This window comes from Prionailurus viverrinus, chromosome E1 (genome assembly GCF_022837055.1).
Source record: "Prionailurus viverrinus isolate Anna chromosome E1, UM_Priviv_1.0, whole genome shotgun sequence".
In the NCBI taxonomy this organism is placed as follows: Eukaryota; Metazoa; Chordata; class Mammalia; order Carnivora; family Felidae; genus Prionailurus; species Prionailurus viverrinus.
In genome coordinates this window covers 15,043,140-15,063,044 of record NC_062574.1, presented here as the reverse complement: position 1 = coordinate 15,063,044, position 19,905 = coordinate 15,043,140, and the positions used below count along the sequence as shown (strand labels likewise).

At 53.2% G+C, this 19,905-nt stretch overlaps 1 protein-coding gene across 4 annotated transcripts in view; it reads right to left on the bottom strand.

The window, feature by feature from the left end:
• Window positions 1-18,840, bottom strand: part of SLC43A2 (solute carrier family 43 member 2) — a 37,721-nt gene extending 18,881 nt beyond the window's left edge. For 2 of the 4 annotated variants that reach the window (XM_047832170.1, XM_047832171.1), the window contains exons 1-5: window positions 18,245-18,346; window positions 17,656-17,853; window positions 8,735-8,942; window positions 7,383-7,438; window positions 6,160-6,236 (exon numbers count right to left, since the gene is read on the bottom strand). In XM_047832170.1, the coding sequence (XP_047688126.1) occupies window positions 6,160-6,236; window positions 7,383-7,438; window positions 8,735-8,942; window positions 17,656-17,815 (501 nt within the window). In that variant the 5' untranslated portion in view covers window positions 17,816-17,853; window positions 18,245-18,346. Of the gene's footprint in view, window positions 1-6,159; window positions 6,237-7,382; window positions 7,439-8,734; window positions 8,943-17,655; window positions 17,854-18,015; window positions 18,122-18,244; window positions 18,347-18,723 lie in introns of those variants that run through there. The other 2 variants (XM_047832172.1, XM_047832173.1) reach the window with 2 other exon arrangements.
• Window positions 18,841-19,905: the final 1,065 nt, after the last annotated feature.

The following is a 19,905-nucleotide window of genomic DNA, read 5'->3' as shown; positions in this document are numbered from 1 at the left end:
TACTCTGCCTCTTGGAAATCTGAGTTTGGTCCCCAGGGCAATTACCATCACCTCTCAAGCTTCTATTTGCTCCTTATTAAGCACTCTGTCTGCTCTCCCCACTAGAGTTTTCTTTATGTCCCTTCTGATGCTCCTTTTGGACCTACCTGCCCCTTCCTCCTCTTGACCTCCCCATGGTCCAGGGCCACACCTTCAAGTAGACTTGCACTTGCCCTTGGACTTGCTCCTATTTCATCCTCATGTCTGTCTCCTCCCATTCTGGTCTCCTCCTCCCTCCCACCCTCTCCCTCCTTCTGGCTCCAAATGACCTCATCTGCACATAATGGCTACTCAGAAGCCCTGATGACGGAGTGATGGCTGGGCACTGAGCAGAGTGCCTTAGTGTGGGCCTCAAGCGCTAGGTGGAGAGGGAAGAACGGAGCTCTTCTGCCAAGTAGGAAGCTGGAGCCAGGCTACAATGACAGACGACAGGGGAAAACACTCAGCAGGAGTGGTTTCCTGATTCTGGATTCACAATTGCACTCACAGGTGGGGAGCGCAGGCCCCCTCCCCAGGCTCTGGGTGCTTCCCATAGCCACTTCTGCTGTCTCTGCAAGGGCTGGGGCTGGAATAGCTCGCGGGGCAGAACCCACGGCCTAGCTCACTCGGGGATACCAGTGGTGACTCATTCTCAGCCCCGTGGCTGCACTGTAAACAGGCCCTGGCTCTGTGACCTTCCCAGAGGGGAAAACAGCAGCTGCAGGCAGCCCTCCCCTGGAGTTCTGGCCACAGAACATGGCTACTGGACAAGAGGACCCAGAGGCCTAGGCTCCGTGATGGTGAGGACTGGCTAGCGTCCTTGCAGGACCTTAAGATGCCTCTCTACTCAGGGGCCCCAAAGACAGGCCTTGGCTGGCAGGCAGGGACAGAAGGACCACCGTATAGCCCCTGGAACTGACTTTCCAAATCCATGGTCCCCCAAGCCCACCAGCTAAGGGTGCACCCTGGCCCTCAGGGAAAAGACACAAGGCCCCTTCCAGAGGTGGCTGGTGTACACACCCAGAGCCCTGTACAACTTGTATAGGCCGGGATCCAGGTACCAGTCTGGACAAGCAGACTCAGCAAAGCTAGGCTATTTCCTAACCCCAAACAACCGGGCAGCTCCAAGCACACACTGCCAGGAAAAGGTCCTTGTGGTCACCTTTCCGCTTCACTGCTGTAGGGGTGGGGAGGAGGGGTTCCACTCCCGAAACCACCTCATTTGCCTTCCCAGCCAGGGCCAGCCCTGCCGATGCCTCCACTACACCTTCTGTTCACCCCCGAACATGTCACATGGTGAACAAATTCATAAGGCAGAACTCTCGGATGGGTGAATTTTTTCCAGGTCGGTGGCGATCAGCTGGTTAGTGGGCTCTCAAGGCCCGGGATAGAAGCTAAAAGACAGAGCTGGCTCCGGGCACTGAAAGTCCTGCTCACCTGGCACTTTGAGCTCCCAGAGAGCTGGCTGGGGTGCTGTGGGGATTTTCTCCTGGTGGTAGAAATGGGCCAGCTGAGCAGCAACGCCGAATTCCCATCCCCCCACCAGGGGGCACATGCTTCACTGCTGTGCCCGATTCCTTTGCCTCACCTCTCTCTTCTTGGTATTTAAAGAGGGATATTTATTCTCTTCTCCTCAAACTCTAGTCCCAACTCCCATGGGACCATTTCTTCCTCAGATTTAAAGTCAGACTTCAATGAATCAAATAGGAAAAGCCCACAGAGAAATTTTTCATTAAGGAGCCTGACAACAGTTTGGAACCACTTTGCTGCAAGGTTTCCAGCTCAGAACCCACTCCCGCCGACAGGGACAGGGGGCAGAGTAATGAAGTGGAAAAGATATGTTCACAATGTTGGTCGCATCTGCTCCCATCTCTAAGCAACCCCGGGCCCTGGATCGCAGGGTGGCAACCCAAAGATGCCGCCTCAGCCTCCGGCCGGTATTTACACTCCACCCAATGAAGCGAGTTAAAGGGTTGTACAAACGCTAGACATTGGGCAAACAGACCAAAGTGTTCTGTCCAGATGTCCAGCGGGAAGGCTGGGCTCTGCACCTCGGGGAGTGCTCTGTTCCCATGGAATGACCTCACCCTCCCCTGAGGATGTCACGAGGTTCAGGCCCTCTGCTGTGGGGACCCAGGAAAGTCAGTTCTGGTTGTCGGCAGCCCACGGGCATGGGATTTCAGTCTTGCCCTTTGGAGCCTCTGCTCTGGAAGGAAGGATCACCCAGGAGTACAGGCCTCTCAGGCACTATTGACCATCTCGCCCTGGCCTGTGGGGAAAAGGCATTTTGCCAACTTTGGGGCCTCTTCTCCACCAATGGGGTGACCGCTCACAGCCCCTGGTCATTTTTATTTATACCACAGCCCATACTACACAAAACTTCTTAGAACTCAGAAAGTCCCCAAATTAGCATTTCTATGGCAACACATTCCCCCAAATTCCCAGGTTATCACAGAGTGATTATCCACGGCCCCAAAGAAGTGATAGGAGATTTGATTTAGGAAGTTCCTAAAGGCGACCCTAAAGACTCCTTTGTCCCCCAAATTAGAACATGGGTTGGAGACAAAACAGAAAGTGCCGTTGTGCTGCTAGCTTGGCGTCTTTGGGGGGCAATGTTGGCAGTTCTGCTTTTTAAATTTTTTTTTTTCAACGTTTTTATTTATTTTGGGGACAGAGAGAGACAGAGCATGAACGGGGGAGGGGCAGAGAGAGAGGGAGACACAGAATCGGAAACAGGCTCCAGGCTCCGAGCCACCAGCCCAGAGCCCGACGCGGGGCTCGAACTCACGGACCGCGAGATCGTGACCTGGCTGAAGTCGGACGCTTAACCGACTGCGTCACCCAGGCGCCCAGGCAGTTCTGCTTTTTAAAGGCCTGGGCTGTGTCAGAAAGAGATTGAGCTCTGCTCAGCAGAAGCCTCGGCCAGCCCTAAAACACTGCCCAAGAGCTCTGGCTCTGTCCTCACTGACCTGCTTCTCATTCCCCTTTTGGGGTCTATTCTGGAAAGGACAGCCACAAGAGCCCCCATCTGAGACCACATGGGACAAGAGAATGCCCACTGAGATCCCTCGGGCCAGGGGCAGTAGTGGAGGCAGGGAATGACTTAGAAAGTGTTTAGGGAGTTGGCCCATGTATCTAGGAGGGGGATCAGTAGGATGGGGGTGAGGGGATGAGGGGGTGAGGGCAACACCTGCCTTCTGACAAGGAATAGTAACTGAGCAGCTTCTTGGCGCCCTGCACCAAAGCTTGTAAAGCGCCCGACAGTATGTATTTTAGGTTTTGCAGGCCATATAGTCTCTGTACAACTCCCTCATTCTGCCCCTACAGCACAAAGGCAGCCACGGACAATAGTAAACAAGTGGGCACAGCTATGTTCCAATAAAAACTTTGTTTACAATCTGCACCCCACACTGTAGAGGCCTCTTTTAGGCAACAGGCTTGAGCAATGGAAACCTGAGTAAGGGAAAAGGGCGCACGGTGACCACTGGGCTGAGTACAAACAGGCCCATTAGGTGACCCACCTCAAAATAGCCATAACTCCCAGCTGACCAATGGGCCACTTACAACTGGGCACAGGTGCCGAAGAAGGAGCATACATTCCCATAACTCCTCACTCCCCACCTTACCTACAGCCCCCCACCACCGCCTCCTGGCAGATGTCTCTCCTTGGCTGTTCACCCACCGCTCCGGTCCTTTGCAGTGTATTCAATAAACTCCCATCTCCTTTGTTCTGCCTTGGGTGAATTCTTTCCCTGCCCTCGCCTCCGGCTTCCACCTGGCCTCTACCTGATCGGTTGCCCCACACCCAGCAGTGGTCTGGATTTGGCCTAGGGGCAGCAGTGTGCTAACCCCTGCTCTAGACACAAGAATGGAGACCTTAGGAGACAAGCCACCAGCCTCCCTTAAACAGACAGCTGCTAACCAAATGCTTTAGGTAACAATCAGATGGTTTTCTTGCCTGGTCACTCTGTATCCTCTGTACCTTTGACCTCCCAGTGGGCGGGTGAGGAGCCAATGGGAGTGCTCCCGCTACAGTGCTTTTGGACTGTGAGTGCTTTTGGTCTGTGTTAACACACAGACCTGTTAGAGGCTGATGAGGGCAACAGACCCTCCCGCGGAGAAACGCACACACAATTTGCTTGCATACAACTTTAAGGGGGTGTACACTCCTCCTTAAGTTTATTCATGATCACCCGGAGGCCTCAAAACCCTAGGGGAAGATCCCTCGCTCACTCCAAAAAGAGAGCTAATTTTTTTTTTTTTATATACAAAAAGCTCTTACAAAACACTTAAAAAAGATCAACAACCCTGTAGAAAAACAGACAAATCGCACAAAGAAGCAATTCACAGAATACAAAAGATCACAAAAAAAAGAGGTGGAAAGATGTTCTGCCTCGTAAACAATTAAAGGCAAATTAAAAAAAAAATCATGGTATATCATTTTCACCAGATCAGACTGGCTAATGTTTAAGACTAATAACAGGGCACAGGAAGGGGTGTGGAGAAAGGGCCACTCTTACTCCTGCCGGTCCACCAGAACCAGTATGGGGAAGACCAGCAATCCCACTTCTGGGAGTTTATTTTACAGAAATATACATACGGGGGTGTGCACCTTAGCATCATCATAAATCAGAAAGACTGGGGACCTGGGGCGCCTGGGTGGCTCTGTCGGTTAAGCATCCGACTTTGGCTCAGGTCATGATCTCACGGTCCGTGAGTTCGAGCCCCGCGTCGGGCTCTGTGCTGACCGCTCAGAGCCTGGAGCCTATTTCGGATTCTGTGTCTCCCTCTCTCTCTGACCCTCCCCCATTCATGCTCTGGCTCTCTCTGTCTCAAAAATAAATAAACGTTAAAAAAAAAAAATTAAAAAAAAAAAACAGAAATAAAAATGCACAAAAGAGTACAGAGTAAACCTCCCTCCTGTCACAGAGGGCAAGGCAAGCAGAGTTCCCAGATTTGTGCATGTCACCCACACCCAAGTTGTCACCCACACCCTGAGCATCCCACATACACAGCCCTGTGCTATGCCTTTCTCACCCAACACAGATCTCTCTGAACTCCCCATTTCCATGTGCCTCCACCAGATGGTTACCCCTTCCCACCAGGACAAAGTTAATAAGGCAAAGTGAACAGGATAGGCCCTGGGCTGGGCCTGGCCATGGGCTCACAGCCTGCAGGTAGAGGGGTCATGGAGATGCCAGCTACCTATTTAAGCTCCTTCCAAGAAGACCAGCAGTCCCAGGGCCCCTCAATAGCATGACTTGACTCACTAGTAGAAAGGGAAATCAGAAACCAGAGTGCCCTGCGAATGGCGACAGTAGATATTACATCATATAAGTTTTTCACAGGGAAACTAAGGCAAGCCAGACTTTGTTGTCGGGTGGAAATCTCTCTGAGAAACGTAGTATTCTCACTTCTTTCCCATCAGCCAGCTCTGAAGGGCAAGCCTGCAGAGAGCTCCCTTCGTCTTCCTGGGGAAGACATTTTTGGCCTTCTTTGACTCTCTTTCTTTCAACCTGGACCTTCCTGCAACCACTCTCACCTCAAAAAGAAACACATTCTGTGGTGTTCCACTGCTATAGGTAAGGTAGGCGCTCAAGCATCCCAAGAAAACATCTCCCTCCTCAGGTCGGCTCGCTGTGCCCTGGCATGTAGAAAACCAAGAAGAGACACAGCCGGGTACTCCCCTGAGTTTTCCACTCCATTCTGGACAAAGGCAATGGTGAAGGGCGAGGAGATTCCAAGGGAGGATTGTTTCTAGAGTGCACTATTAGCCAGAGTTGCCATGGAAAAGGAGAGGAAAGAAAGCGGGCAGCAGCTTTTTTCCTTCCTGCTCCTGTCTTCTCTGGGTACGTGGTTAGTGAGGTGGCTTCTTGGGTACCTAAGCCAAGATCAGAAGGCAGGGGATGGGCTCACTCTGAGAGCTGTGCTCTGCTGCCTTCGGGCCCGCCTCCGGAACCTCCCAGCCCGGGAGGCCATGACTGGCTTTGCTGCTAGGCCGCTTCACCAGCAGCCTCTCCTGCTTGGGATGTCCAGGCGCAGGTAGGCCAACGGAAAGCAGGGCAACTGAAGCCAACAAAAGCTGCCTCAGATTCAAAAGGAGATGACCAAACGAGAGAGCTTTAAAAAATCAATACTTACTGTTAACGAGGTGAAAGTCATGCACATCCCACCAAAGCCATTCAGAGACAGGGCGATGAAGATGAGCACAGACAGAGCTGGAAGGAAACAGAAGGCTCATCAGCCGGGAACCACGGCTGAGCTTCAGGGAGGCCTGGCCCGCTGCCTCGCAGAGAGCAAGCAGAATGGATGACGGGCCATCGGGGGCTAGCGCCGGACACCCGGGGAGGGGGAGTTGGAACAGCCTCTTCCTCCTCACCCCCCTCCTCTTTGATTTTACAGGACTTGGACTCCTGCTAAAGGTCTGACGCCACCCCCTCCTTTCTCCATTAACCTTAGAGCAAGCCAGAGGCCCAAAGAAGCTGCTTCACCGAAACCAAAAATACGGGTCTTCAAAAATCAGTAGATGAGCCCAGCTAAGATTTTGATGAAACCCAAGTTCTATTTTGGTATTTGTTCTGAAAGTCTTTGAAGCAACAGCTCCACCTAAACAGGGTTGGGGACCAGTTGGATTCTAAGCCATTTTTTAAAAATGTAGGCTCTATGCCCAACTTGAGGCTTGAACTCACTACCTGAGATCAAGAGTTGCACACTCTTCTGACTGAGCCAGTCAGGTGTCCCAGCTTTTTTTTTTTTTTTTTTTTTAATTTTTTTTTTAATTGAGAGAGAGAGACAGACAGACAGAGTGTGAGCAGGGGAGGGGCAGAGAGAGAGGGAGACACAGAATCCAAAGCAGGCTCCAGGCTCTGAGCTGTCAGCACAGAGCCTGAAGCAGGGTTGAACCCACGAACCATGAATGGTGACCTGAGCCGAAGTCGGACGCTTAACCGACCGAGCCACCCAGGCGCCCCCTAGGTGTCCCAGCTTTTAAGCCAACTTCACAGTGCTGGCCTAGGCTGCCTCAGGGGACTCAGCTCCCAACTTCTGGACACACCCCTCAGCTAGCCTGGTTCTTAGAACTTGTCTGGGGTTGGCATCAATGAAGCCATCAGGGACTGGCTTGGCTTGTGATGAGATGGGAGCACGGTACACCCCGGGAGCTTCTCTCAGACGTCTGTCTGGGGGACTGCTGTCTTACCCAGCCACCCGTTTGAGATAAGTAACTGCGTGAAGGCCTAACAGGCATCCCCTGTAATTTGAGCAGTAAGGCCTGGCATGGCTTCCTAGAGCAGATGGACCTGTGAGCACCTCTGGGCACTCTCTCTCCAGTCCCTGACCAAAGAGTAGAGGAAAAGCATACTCACAGTTTGGGTTACTTGCTCCATATGCAATCAGCAAGCAGGAGACAGCAAAGCAGGCACTAAAAACAAGCAGAAATAGTACGTTATTTATTATTATTGTAAATAGTGTTATTTGGAAGTATTTACCATAGGTCAGATGTTTTCAGAAAATGTATATACATTCTCTCGTTTAATTTAACATTTCTAAGGAGTATAATTGGCTCCGTTTTACTCATGAAGAAAATAAAACAAAAAGAAAGAAAAAAACAAACAAACTACATTCTCAAAAGTCTCATAGCTAGGAGGTGTCTTAAACTGCAATTCAAGGCCCGAAGGCAGATCTGGTAAATACCACTATCTCCTGTGCCTTCCCCTCCCATCCTCAGACTGGAGAGGCCAAAGCTCTGAAGTGAGAGAGAGCACAATCCATTCTCCAGATTCCTCTGCCCGTCGTGCCAGGGGAGGAACAGAACCGCACTGAGCATGAGGGAGATAATGGCAGTTTCTGAGTCCTGGCTGCCTGGCTCCATCCTGGGGACAGAGGCCTCTCAAGCTCCAAAGAATGAGTGAAACTGATCCCCTACCCATGCCCTTCACGGTCACAGGCCTCACCCATTGCAAACCACTGCCCTGCATGTGATCGTTCCCAGTGGGCCTGGTCTGGGGAGGATGCTGGCCTGAGAGGGCTAGCTTCTTGGGGGACTGACCCTGAGTCTGGCAGACTGGAGCTTTATGGACCATATCAGGAAGTGCACAAGATGAACCACTGCAGTGCCGGGGGGTGATGGAAACAGGAGGACTTCTGCTTTATCACTTTTTTTTTTTTTTTTTTGCAAAATTTTTTTAAATTTCAATTTTAGCTAGCTAACATACAGTGCAATATTGGTTTCAGGACTGGAATTCAGTGATTTTTTTTTTTTTTTGCGATTTTTAAAAATTGAAACTATTTTATCATTTTTAATCTTTGCCACTTTAATTGACATTTTTTTGTACATGCATCATAAAGCAACATAAAACATTAAAAATGGCATATGTGTATATAATTGATAATTCCATGCTTATATTGGACGTACACGTTCAAAATCTTTTTTTTCTGATGGGAGAGGTCAAAAAGATGGTGGAAACCAGTGTTCTTAACGATAAGCAACTCCAAACCCTCCCAGGCGGGCCTGGGGCCCTGACCCTTTTTATGCAGTATTGGCATGTCTCAAGGACCACAGGACCTACTGATTTGGTGGTGGAATGAGCAGGAAGCCCACTCCAGGTGGGCATTTAGGGAGGTCCACCGTGCATCTGATAGCAGGTACAAGGATTCCCTACAGTGGGGACCTCAGCCCCAGGAGTCCCACCTGCCCACCCCCAACCCTTGCACTGACCTGCCCAGCAGCCTGAGCTTCCTCGGGCCATACTTGTCCATGACGATGCCTAGAGGTAGGGTGATGGCGCTGAGCAGGAAGGAGCCTACGGTGAAGGCCAAGTTTAGCATCTCATCCTGGGCCTTGCAGCTGAGCCAGCCATTCATCCAGCTGACCTCCTCGTGCTCCAGCTCTTCCGTGTCCCCCACTGTGCCGTTGGTGACATTCTCTGTGTGTGTAGAAGGAGGGAAACTTGACCACAGGGTTGAGGCCAAGATTCCCAAAGATCAGAGGGCAAATGCACATTCAGACCCCACGGGAAATGTCAGGGCTGGCTCTGGCTCCCCCACAGCAGGTGTGGCTGTCCATCTGGCCCCAGCCCCCTGGAGCGATAAGGTGGAGGCCCTGGTCTTTTGTGAAGGGCACAAACCCTTTGGAGAATCCAACGGAGGAGGCTCTACTCCTGCTCCTCAGAAAATGCATGTGAAGTCTTGTCCACAGTTTGAGGAGATTTATGTGTCCCTTGAAACACACAAGCCCCAGCTTGGGAGTCCCATTCTAGAGTAACCTATGCTCTGGAAGAATAGGCCTCAGGACCCAGTGTAGGCTGTGGGGCCGCAGGTGGGCTAAAACCTCCTCAGCAGCTCTGTCCCTGGAAAAGGACAGCAGCCAGTATGTATGCTGTCGATCCTAGATCACTTGGCAAGCACAGGCTGCTGGTCTCACCGCAACACTCCGGTTCTCCTCAGTCAACCAAAGGGAAGAGTGAGCGGGTCTCCTTTACTGCTAAGTACAGGAGACTTCTCATACCTACACCTGCTACCTCCCCCGGGTATTTTCACAGCATCGACCACCACACATACTGTGTCACAGAATCCCTGGGAAAAGGTTTTTTTTTATTTTTTTCAATTAAAAAAACATATGTGTTCATGTTTATTCATTTTTGAGAGACAGAGAAAGAGAGTGAGCGGAGGAGGGTCAGAGAGAGAGACACACACAGAATCTGAAGCAGTCTCCGTGCTCTGAGCTGTCAGCACAGAGCCTGATGCGGGGCTCAAACCCCCAAACCGTGAGATCATGACCTGAGCCAAAGTCGAACGCTTAACCGACTGAGCCACCCAGGCACCCCAGGAAAGATTTTGTTTTTTAATTTTTTTTTTTTTATATTTATTTATTTCTGAGACAGAGACAGAGCATGAGCAGGGGAGGGACAGAGAGAGAGGGAGACACAGAATCAGAAGCAGGCTCCAGGCTCTGAGCTGTCAGCACAGAGCCCGACGCAGGGCTCGAACTCACAAACCGTGAGATCTTGACCTGAGCAGAAGTCGGTCGCTCAACCGACTGAGCCACCCAGGCGCCCCAGGAAAGATTTTTTTTAAACAGTCCCAAGTTACTTGCTTTCACTCGTTGAGGTTCACCTTTCTTATTTTTCTTGCTGGGGGTCAAGTGTTGCTGTCCCCTGTGGCCACAATCTTGAGCTGCAATCTCAGCCCTTAACGGCCTCTCCAAAATCCACCCAGCACCAAGACAACAAAAACTAGGGAGGAAGAAGCACTGGAGCAGCTGAGGGCTGGAGGGTGGAGTGCAGGCCGGAAGGCGGCACAGAAGCCCTCCCTCCCTGACTGCTAGTTAAGAGATGCTGACTAATCCCACGAGGAGCAGCCTCTGATTAGATGCGAGGTCACACCGGGAGAGTCAAGGAAACACCTCTCTCCAGATAACTGCCTGACTCCGGATTGCGGCCCTCTGGCGCCAGGGCTATAAAGCTGAGGGCTGCAAAGGCCGGCCCAGGCCTCTCAGGGCTGCCCCAGGGTCACGGAAAAGGATGCACTTAAGGTGAATCATGCTATATGCCAACCTCCTAACCAACAAGCCCTGCTGGGGGCACACTGGTTGAGGGTGAGGAGCTACAACCTGGCCTCTGGGTTCCAATTTTGGTGTCTCTACTTCCTACTTGTATAACCTCAGAAAAGTGACCTAATCCCACTCTATCTCAGTGTCTTTATGTGTAAAATGGCATAACGTAATAGTAGTATCTACCTCCTAGAGTCTGCCCGGGAGATAAATGAGAAAATCCAGATAACGCTCTGGGGCTCACATGGCCGTAGAAAGTACTCAATGAACAACAGTTATGAGTTATTATTATTACTATCATGGGAGTCCTGGGAGGGTGCACCTCGGTGGCGGCAGAGCCGGACAAAGTAACTGGGTGCAGGGTCCCATAACTGTGTGTGCGTAGCATGAATTTGCATCTAGTCGCCTGTTAGGCTGGGGGCCGTGTTCCCAGCACCTCACCCAGATCCTGGTGTACGGTAGCTATTTACTGAATGAATGAAAACAACGGAGTCAGATCACAACAGCCCAAAGGCCCCAGAGAGAAGAAAGGAACTAGGACATACGGAACCATGAAAATAGAGGGGACGCACGGAGATGACAGGCACATTGCTAACCTCCTAAAGCCACAGAGACAAGACCCAGCACGCCAGATTCTCCCCCCACCCCCAATCTCTGCCACTTCCAGTTTTCCAAAAGAGGCCCCACCATGTTGACAGCCCAAACACAGGACAAACAGGATCATCTGAGTCCATCAGGGTCCGGGTCAGAACCACCACACACCCTGCCTTAGCCAGCGGGCCCGAGCCGCTCATCCACTGTGGGATAGCCTCGGCAGAGGCCGGGCTGCCTCACAGGCTGGCACTGGTTTCTGGTGACAGCTCGGCCAGCAGCAACAGGAAGCGGGAGGACGGGGTCCCCACACAGCAACGGCCATCCCCACGTTGGTGTGCAGATAGGGGCAAAGCAGCACACGTGTGACAGGCTGGATGGGCGCAGAAGGCCCCTCAGGGCCCAGGATCGTTGGCTGGCGAACGCTGACTGCAGCCATGCAGGGTCTGGAGCCCATGACGGCACTGAAGGACACGAAATGGCCTGGATGGCTCAGTCGGCTGAGTGTCCAACTTCGGCTCAGGTCGTGACCTCACGGTTCGGTTAGTGAGTTCAAACTCCGCATCGGGCTCGCTGCTGGCAGAGCCCTCTTCAGATCCTCTGTCCCGTCTCTCTCTGACCCTCCCCTGCTCACACATGTGCGCGCGCTCTCTCTCTCTCTCACAAATAAATAAACATTAAAAATAAATAAATAAATAAATAAATAAATAAATAAATGACACAAAATAACTCAGGACTTGGGAGCATGGCAGGATCTGCTGCTACAGGCAGGGAGCCAGAGCTGGACTGGGAACTGATGGAGCCAGGCAGCACCATCTCTGGGTAGAGGCCCCAGGGTGTCCACCCTCAGTTTCCCCAGAGCTGGACTCCTAAATCCATGATGATACTCACCAACAGAGAGAAGATAAATCCCAAGGCAATGTACCCAAAGCAGTCTCCCTGATTTGCCATAACTGGGGATGTCCACGGAAACATCTCGAATTATTTAGAGATGGCTAGACAGAGAAGCTCGTAAGGAGAAAGGCAACACCAGGGGGAAGGATATCTGTCCCCCGTCTTTCATCTTACAGTCACTGCACACAGGAGCAGGGATCTTCCCCACCTTGGGCCACCGGCTTTCTCTCCTTAAAAAAATCCCTGCCAACAGGGCTGCCTGGCCCTCTGCCCTCCTGCCTCTAGGCAGGGATGTCCAGCAACAGGTCAGCCTGGGGTGGGGGGTCCCAGTGGCCTCTCTTCGTCTGCTCATGAAGCAATTCAAAAGTGTCCCTTGCTCCTAGAGGGGACTAAATCTTCGGTGAGCCCAGAAGCTTTGTTGGCAGTAAACAGTCCACGTGAATAGTCACAGATCCAGGAGATGCCCAAACACAGCCACACCCAAGCTGTTCCTCTCCCTCTGCTCTCACCTGGGCCACCGTGGGCCAGGAAAGACACAAACAGATAAGCACAAAGGAAGTGTCAAGCCCTGGGGTGCCCCTCTGCTCCCAGCCTAGAGCTCAGGCCTCACTCCAAACCGGCCTGCTCTGCACCTCACTTGCACCTGTTTATCAAACAGATGTCTCTGCAGTGGGTGGCCAGGGTGGCCTGGCCCAGCCCAGCCAGGAAAGGTGAATCAAGAGGACAGGCAAGGAATTGGTGTGGCCCGAGTGTGCTGAGAAAATAGCTTCGAGGCTGCTTAGGGGCAGGGAAGAGAGAACAAAGCCTGCACTGTTCAGCCCTCCTCCCAGAAGACTCGCACACAATCTGCACAGTGAAAGTAGGGGACAAAAGGGGGTGCTATGACCCCACTCAGGTTCCCCTGACATCTCTGGGTCAAAGAGGGAGCTCCCCCAACCCCAGAGAAACAAAGGGAATGAGGAACAGAACAGCTGGCTGCATGATGCTTAAGGGAGCGAGGGACACGGGGCTGGAGACCCCTCCAAATTTCTGAGCAGCCCCCTTCTCTGACTGGCTGTTCACTGGGCCCTCCACCCAGGATGCAGGCCCCTGGACCTCCCTGCTGATGGTCCCTGCCCCAGGATCTCCTGTCTGTCTCCCAAATCCTTAGTCTATCCGGCAACAGGAAGCAGCATCTCAGTCCAACAGGGGGATGTAGGTGAGAGGTCAGTCTCAGACACAGAGCAAACAAAAGGCAGGACACAGTCAGAGGGCCATCGTGGGGAGGCCAGGGCCTAGCCCCTTGCTGCGGTCCCGGAGTGCCTGTGTATGCTGGCTGCTGTATTCAGTGGTATTCATTCTGTTTCACTCAGTGCCCTCTCACCCCCACCCAGATGCCACACGAGGACACCAACAAGTTGCTTGCCCAAGGTCTCCCAGACAGTACATTATGGGGAAGCTGAACTTGAATCCAGGCTGCCAGACCCCAAAGTTCCTGCTTTTAACCTTCAGGCTGTGCTGACGCTGTACCACCTGAGTTAGAGGCATTTCAGAGAAAATATGCTGAGGGAATGGAGACAGCCCAAGGCTATCACAGTGTCGGGGACAGCACCAGGTGGCTCTTAATGACACCTAGTGTGAATGGGACCGTCCCCAAGATCCTCCCTGAAAGACAACCCAAGCTGAACAGAACCTTAATGCAACACCACGAAGGCAGGTGGGGCCAGCGGATGTGGGGGAGGGAAACTGGGTCACGAAATGGGCAGGAGGAAGGCAGGGGTGGTAGGAAGGGACGCTGAGGGCGCCAGCTCCTTTCTGTGATGCATCCTGAGGCCGAGGGCACCAGCCTTTAGACCTTACCCGTTGCTACAGAATACTTTTTTTTTTTTTAATCCAAAATACATTGGGCGGGGGGGGGGGGGGGGGGGGGGATGGAAACAGTCACATTCACAGCAATACAAGTAAAAGGGTGGGTTTTCAAAAGCTATCAAAGGCCAGCAGCCTCTAAGTGAGGCAGAGACCGTTAAAAGAGGGTCTCTAAGCAACAGGGAATGTCTCTTGTCCACATCTGCAGCTTCAGCCCACCTGCAGGGGACCAGTCCTGGCTCTGCTTCCCTGCTGTGACAGCAGCACCTCTGCCCCTTCAGGGCCCAGCTTTGTTTCGTGAGGGGTTCAGCTCCCCTGCCACCACAGGCAGAGAGACTGCAGTGGTCAAGAGCACAGAACTGGGATCTGCCTCGGCATCCACGGAGGAGCTGGACTGAGACTTCCTCAGGCAGAGGCCGCGACTCCACCCCCCCACCCCACGCCCAGAATGTGGCAAGACCTCAACAATTTTTAAGAATCTAATAGGTGAATGTGGTGGTCACCCTCTTCTGCCTCTGTCTCTTCTTCCTGCCTTGAGAATAAAATCCAACTTCCCGGGGTGCCTGGGTGGCTCAGTTGGTTGAGCGTCCAACTTCGGCTCAGGTCAGAATCTCACAGTTCATGGGTTTGAGCCCCACATCAGGCTCTGTGCTGACAGCTCAGAGCCTGGAGCCTGCTTAGGATTCTGTGTCTCCCTCTCTCTCTCTGTCCCTCCCCTGCTCATGCTCTGTCTCTGTCTCAAAAATAAAATATAAAAACATTAAAAAATTTTTTTTTAATAATTAATTAATTAAATAAAATCCAACTTCCCCAAGTGGCCTCCTAGGCCCAATGGGCCTTGGCTCCTTCCCACTCTCCTTGCCCCCTCCTCTCCCAACTCACCCCTCTTGGCCCTCTAAACATCAGAGAGGCCCTGACACCCAAGTTGAACCAGGTGCCCTCTGTGGCTCTCCTTCCTGGCACCCTGCTCTCCACTGGAGTTCTGACCCCCTCTTGGAATTATATGGTCTGTGTGTTTAATGCTGGCAGACTACAGACTCCCTCGGGACTGCTCTACACCCCCAGCACAGCACCTCAATTAAATGTTTACTGAACGTGGAGGTTAGAGGAAGAGGAGATTAACAGCCCCCTGATCTGACCCTGTCCAAGAGGGCCATCAGATGACAGAGAGAACCAAGAAAGAGGTCAAGAGTGGGTAGGTACGACAGCCATCCGGAGGCCAGAAGGATACGGTTCTGGAAAAGCCCTGTTCTTCCTGGGCTGGGAAGCCAGTCAGCTTCCTATCCACACCAGGAGGCAAAGCCCAAAGGCCCACCCCCAGTCCTTATCAATCCTGTCTGGTGGGCAAGGCAAAAAGAGCTGAGAGGTAACAGAGAAACGCGAATTTTCTTTCCTTCTCCCACCTCACTATGCTGGAACCCAACACCGTGTCTGTGGTGAGATTCTGGCTGGAGTCCCAAGAACCTTTCAACAGGTTCAGGCAAATTTTCTTTAGAGAACAAACCAAATCAAAGGTCCTAAAAGCAACCAAAAGCTGACAAATTTGCATCTCAATCAGATGTAGACCAGTATGTTTTTCACAGTCTAATTCAATAAATGGCCCAAAGGCTTCTCTGTAGTTCAGCCACCTACCAAGTTTGAAAATATTAGGCCTAAGCAGAAACCTTGACCCTAAATCCTCCAGACACTCCCAGTTAGGCATGGAGGAGACTCCTGGCCCCCAAAGGCAACAGGCTACTTGGACTCCAAGAAGCAAGGAGCAGCGAGGCCAGAGATAAGCTAAGTGGAAACGGCAGGCCTGTCCGTAAAGGATGCTGGGTCAGCAGGTTTGCCAGGTAGTCAGAAAAAACAAAATCAAAGGCAGGAGCAAAGGCACGGGATAAGAAGTTGATGTTCAACCTACAACCTGACCCTTCACCTTCACTTTGCTTTATAGAAGGGACGGGTCAAGCCTCTCTAGGGCTTAAACACCAACTCAGCACTGTGTCGGCACAATCTCCAGGACTCCTCCCATTTTAACGAAGGAAGAAGCCAAGGTCGAGGCAGGAATGAAATGACCAGCCTCGATGCTGCCAATACCATAAAATAATTAAGCAGTGGACAATCTGGGGGATAAAACCCTAGAATCGGACCTTCCACAAGAGGTCCAAAAAAAAAAAAATCGACCACAACAGTCCCTCAGTCTGGACGAGATGCTAAAAGCTTCATCTGGGGATGATGATGTTTCTTGCTGTTCTTAAAACCCTCGCTGTACCTTGAAAGAATCCATCAAAGAGGCAAGCAGGAAGGGTCATGATCTAAAGCAGGAGGGCGGGGGAGGAGCCAAACACTCCAACCTGCTCCTTCCAGATAGTCCTTAATCTGCTAACATCTCTTGGGCAAAGCAGAAAGCTCGTTCAAGGAACAAGGTCTGAATGACTCTCCCATCTCCCAAGATTTCTTGCTGATGTGGGGAAAGTTCTGCCAAGAACCTTTAGGCTATTGGAAATATTTCTGAGTAGCTAAAGGCTAAAGGTTATAAATGACATACTCTCTGTCCTCTGTCCCAGGTGGCCTCTACATCTCCTCCATTTCTCCTGCTCTAAACTTGTCCCGCAAAGCTTGCCTAGAGACTGAAACACTTGGGGATCTCCTGGGACTGTCAGGAGAGGGAAACAAGGAGGATTCTACATGGGGTTCCAGGCAGCGTGAGCTGGTCCAAAGTTTTCTCTCCCCCCCAATTTAGAACTCTAGGAAGAAAAGGCATGCCAGCGGTGTGATTCAGAGGGACAGACTTAAGCTATCTCCCTCTAAGGGGACTCGCACAGGGGTTGGCTGACAAAGGAACTGGGAAGAGATATTCCGGAGCTCAACTATTAGATAGCCCCTGCTGGGGACAACAGGAGGGCAGAGGGAAACATTTCCTATCAAGGTTACCTAAGAAAGGGGATGCAGGGTAGAGGCGGGGACTTGGGTCCCACTTCTTGGCTTAATCTACTGGCCTATAGCAATTAGGATCCTTAAACAGGGTCAGGGGGCATGTGAGGGTAGGAGTGGGGGTTACACTCCTTGTAGACAAGCATCTTCAACCTGCGTTCAGCAACACCAATGATGCAGCAAAGGGAGAGCACAGAACTAGTGTTATTTCCTTAAATACTCCCCTTGCCTTCCCCTACCATGATAGGCAGATAGAAGGCCACAGAGACATTCTCATGGCCTGTGGGAGAAATGTCCTTTGGAAAATCATAAAGCAGCAAAAACAGACAAGAAATTGTAGCTGACATGCCCTTAAGAGACTCCATAATGGCCTAAAAAACATCTAGATTCTAGATGAAACTTCGATGGGGTGGAGGCCAAGCCACTTCCTCTCTCTCTTGCTGCACCCCAACCATTGAGTCAGGAGTTCCTCTTTCTCACAGAGAGCAACATATTTAGTTCAAGTCAAGTGATACGCCAGACACCAGGAGGAGAGAAATCCAGCAAGGTTCCTAGGTGGCGGAAAGAACATCCCGGACCTGGAGGTTCTGGAACTACCAGAGTCCTCAACTGTGTGGCCTTGGAGAAGTCAGCAGATCTGTCTGAGCCTCAGTTTCTTCACCCACAAAACAGGGACAATGATATGTACCCAGCTGAGCTGGCTGACGATCAAATGGGGCTTTTGCTAAATGGGAGGCGCTGCGCAGCGAGGCGGTATTGCGGGCCGGGTCCTCACTGCCATCTCGCCCTCTCCCAAAGCTCCCACTCTGGGAACCACCCCGAGCCCGAGACGCCCGTCTCACCTGGCTCAGTACACAGGTATGAGTAGAAGCCCTCCGACTTGAGCATGATGAGCAGCGAGCCCCAGCCCAGGAGGACTGCCGAGAAGAGGAGGTTTTCCAACACGGCTGTGCAGGCCATCCACCAGCGGCGCCGATGGGCAGTGGCCAGGGTGGGCGCCATGGCGCGGCGCGGCGGCCCTGCTCCGGCTCTGCAGCCACCTGCACACAGACCCCGGTCAGCGTCAGCGCCCGGCCCTGCCCAGCCTGTGTGGCCAACCCGGGCCGCTGCCGCAGCGCGCGCAGCTTGTCACCCCTCCGCGGCCCGCACCGTGGGTGCGCACAGCGAAGGAAGCCCCAGCCCTGCCTGGGTCCCAGGCCAACCTGTCCGCGGCTGGCTCGTACGTCTGCCCTCAGCTACGGGACAGCGGCCCCGGCCAGGCAGGGAGACCTCTCCCTTGGCTCATCCCGAGGAAACCTGAAGCATGAAAACAGGAGGGACTAACGCATGCTCAGGGACGTGGAATTAATCCTGGCTCTCCGCAGGACTGACATAGCTTGGGGACTGTCAGGGGAGGCACCTTCAGGTCCGGATACCTGGGCAGGGCCATACCTGAGGACTGCCACTCCCTGGGACCCTGACAGGCGCCCTCCCGCCCGCACTCGAGACCCTTCCCCAGAGCTGGTTCCTTCAACCACAAGATCAGCGCAGGGAATCCGGAACGGCCCGCCCCCGGCCCGCTCATAGGCTGGACGGCTAGGAACTGCTGCGCCATTGGCCGCTGTCTAGGTCGCTAGGCGCTGCGGCCACGCGAACCCCGCATGGGAGAGGCGAAGCCGGTTCAAACCGGCGGCGCGAGCCACCTGCACGACCCCCATTCCGGCTGCTTCCACGCCATTTAGTCTGTTCCCATGGAAGCGGACCCCCCGTCCCTCCATCTCCGAGCTGCCTCCTCCATTCGTCATCTCTTCCCTGGCAGACCTTCATCCAATCTGTTTCCTCTCATAGTTATACATCTTCTCCCTATGCCTCTATTCGTGCGCCTTCTGTCCCCCTAGCACCTTCTCCCAGATCCCCAAGACCCAGCTCACCCGGCTTCTACTGGCGTGTATCGGGCCCGGCCGGCGCCTTTTCTGCCTCCTTTTATTCCAGAGCTTTTATTTCGACCCCAAGACGAAAACACTGTCGCACGCTGATTGGCTGAGTGGGGGCTGGAAACAGGCATTGGCCAATCAGCAGCTACCCGCCCGCCCGGCGGCGAGCAGAAGCCGGTTCCGGCCGGACTTGAGAGACAAACAAGAGAGCTGGGGGGGGGGGGGGGGGGGTTGCCGGGGGCAGCGGTGGGTTGCCTCTACTGCTACTGCTGCCTTAAACTGGAGTAACAGCCTGGCTGGGAATTCCCCGGGGCATTGCCCCAGCGTCTCTCTAGAGCCTTACTCCGAAGCTCTGACCCTGGGTTCGGTCCCCTCTGTGGATGTTCTGGTGGACTGCATGCCTGCCTCCCTCGCACACCCAGCTGGGCTCTTACACTCCGTTCTACTCCAGCCCGCTACATAGTCCCCAGCTTCCCCTCTGTCCTGGGCGCCACGTCCCGATGCCCTGGCTCCGTGTGGGTCGTTCGCTCCTGCCGTCTCCATTGCCTCTCCCACGCAACGCTACCATCCCCGGCTGCCTCGGGCTTTGTGTTCTGATTTCTCGCTCTCCTGTCCCCAGTGTTCTCCATCCAGGCGCTGTCTGCACATCCCGGATTCCCGGACTCCTGTGCAGGCGTGCTATGCCTCTTCCCTGCTCTCCTGATTCATCGACCCTTCTCCTGGGTGCCATCTGCCCGATCCCTAGAAGATGCTCTTGGGGGATCCCTAGGTGGGAGTTTGGGGCTTGTCTATACCCTAGGACGGTTTTCTCCCATCCACTGATCCCTCGCCCACCCGTTCCTGCTGTCCTTGGTCCCCTTGGGGACCCCTACCCAGAGTTGCCCATCCCATCCCCATTGTCCTGCGCCGCCGCCACCCCCTTACGCCCCATTCGCGGACGTCTCCTTTAAGGGCCCTCTCTGGTGACGCGGCGGGCAGCGCCTCGGGGAAAGCGCGTGGAGTCTATGGGCTTCCAGTCTGATCAGAGCTGGACCTGTCCCCAGGACTGCTAGGGCAGGGAGATGGAGCCCCGGCACCGGGGAGGTTCAGCAGCCCAGATGCGTCTTCCGGATCGGAGTTGCCAGCCCGATCTCTGAGGACCCTCGGGCTCCCCCAGACTCAGCTTGGTCTCCCTCGGCT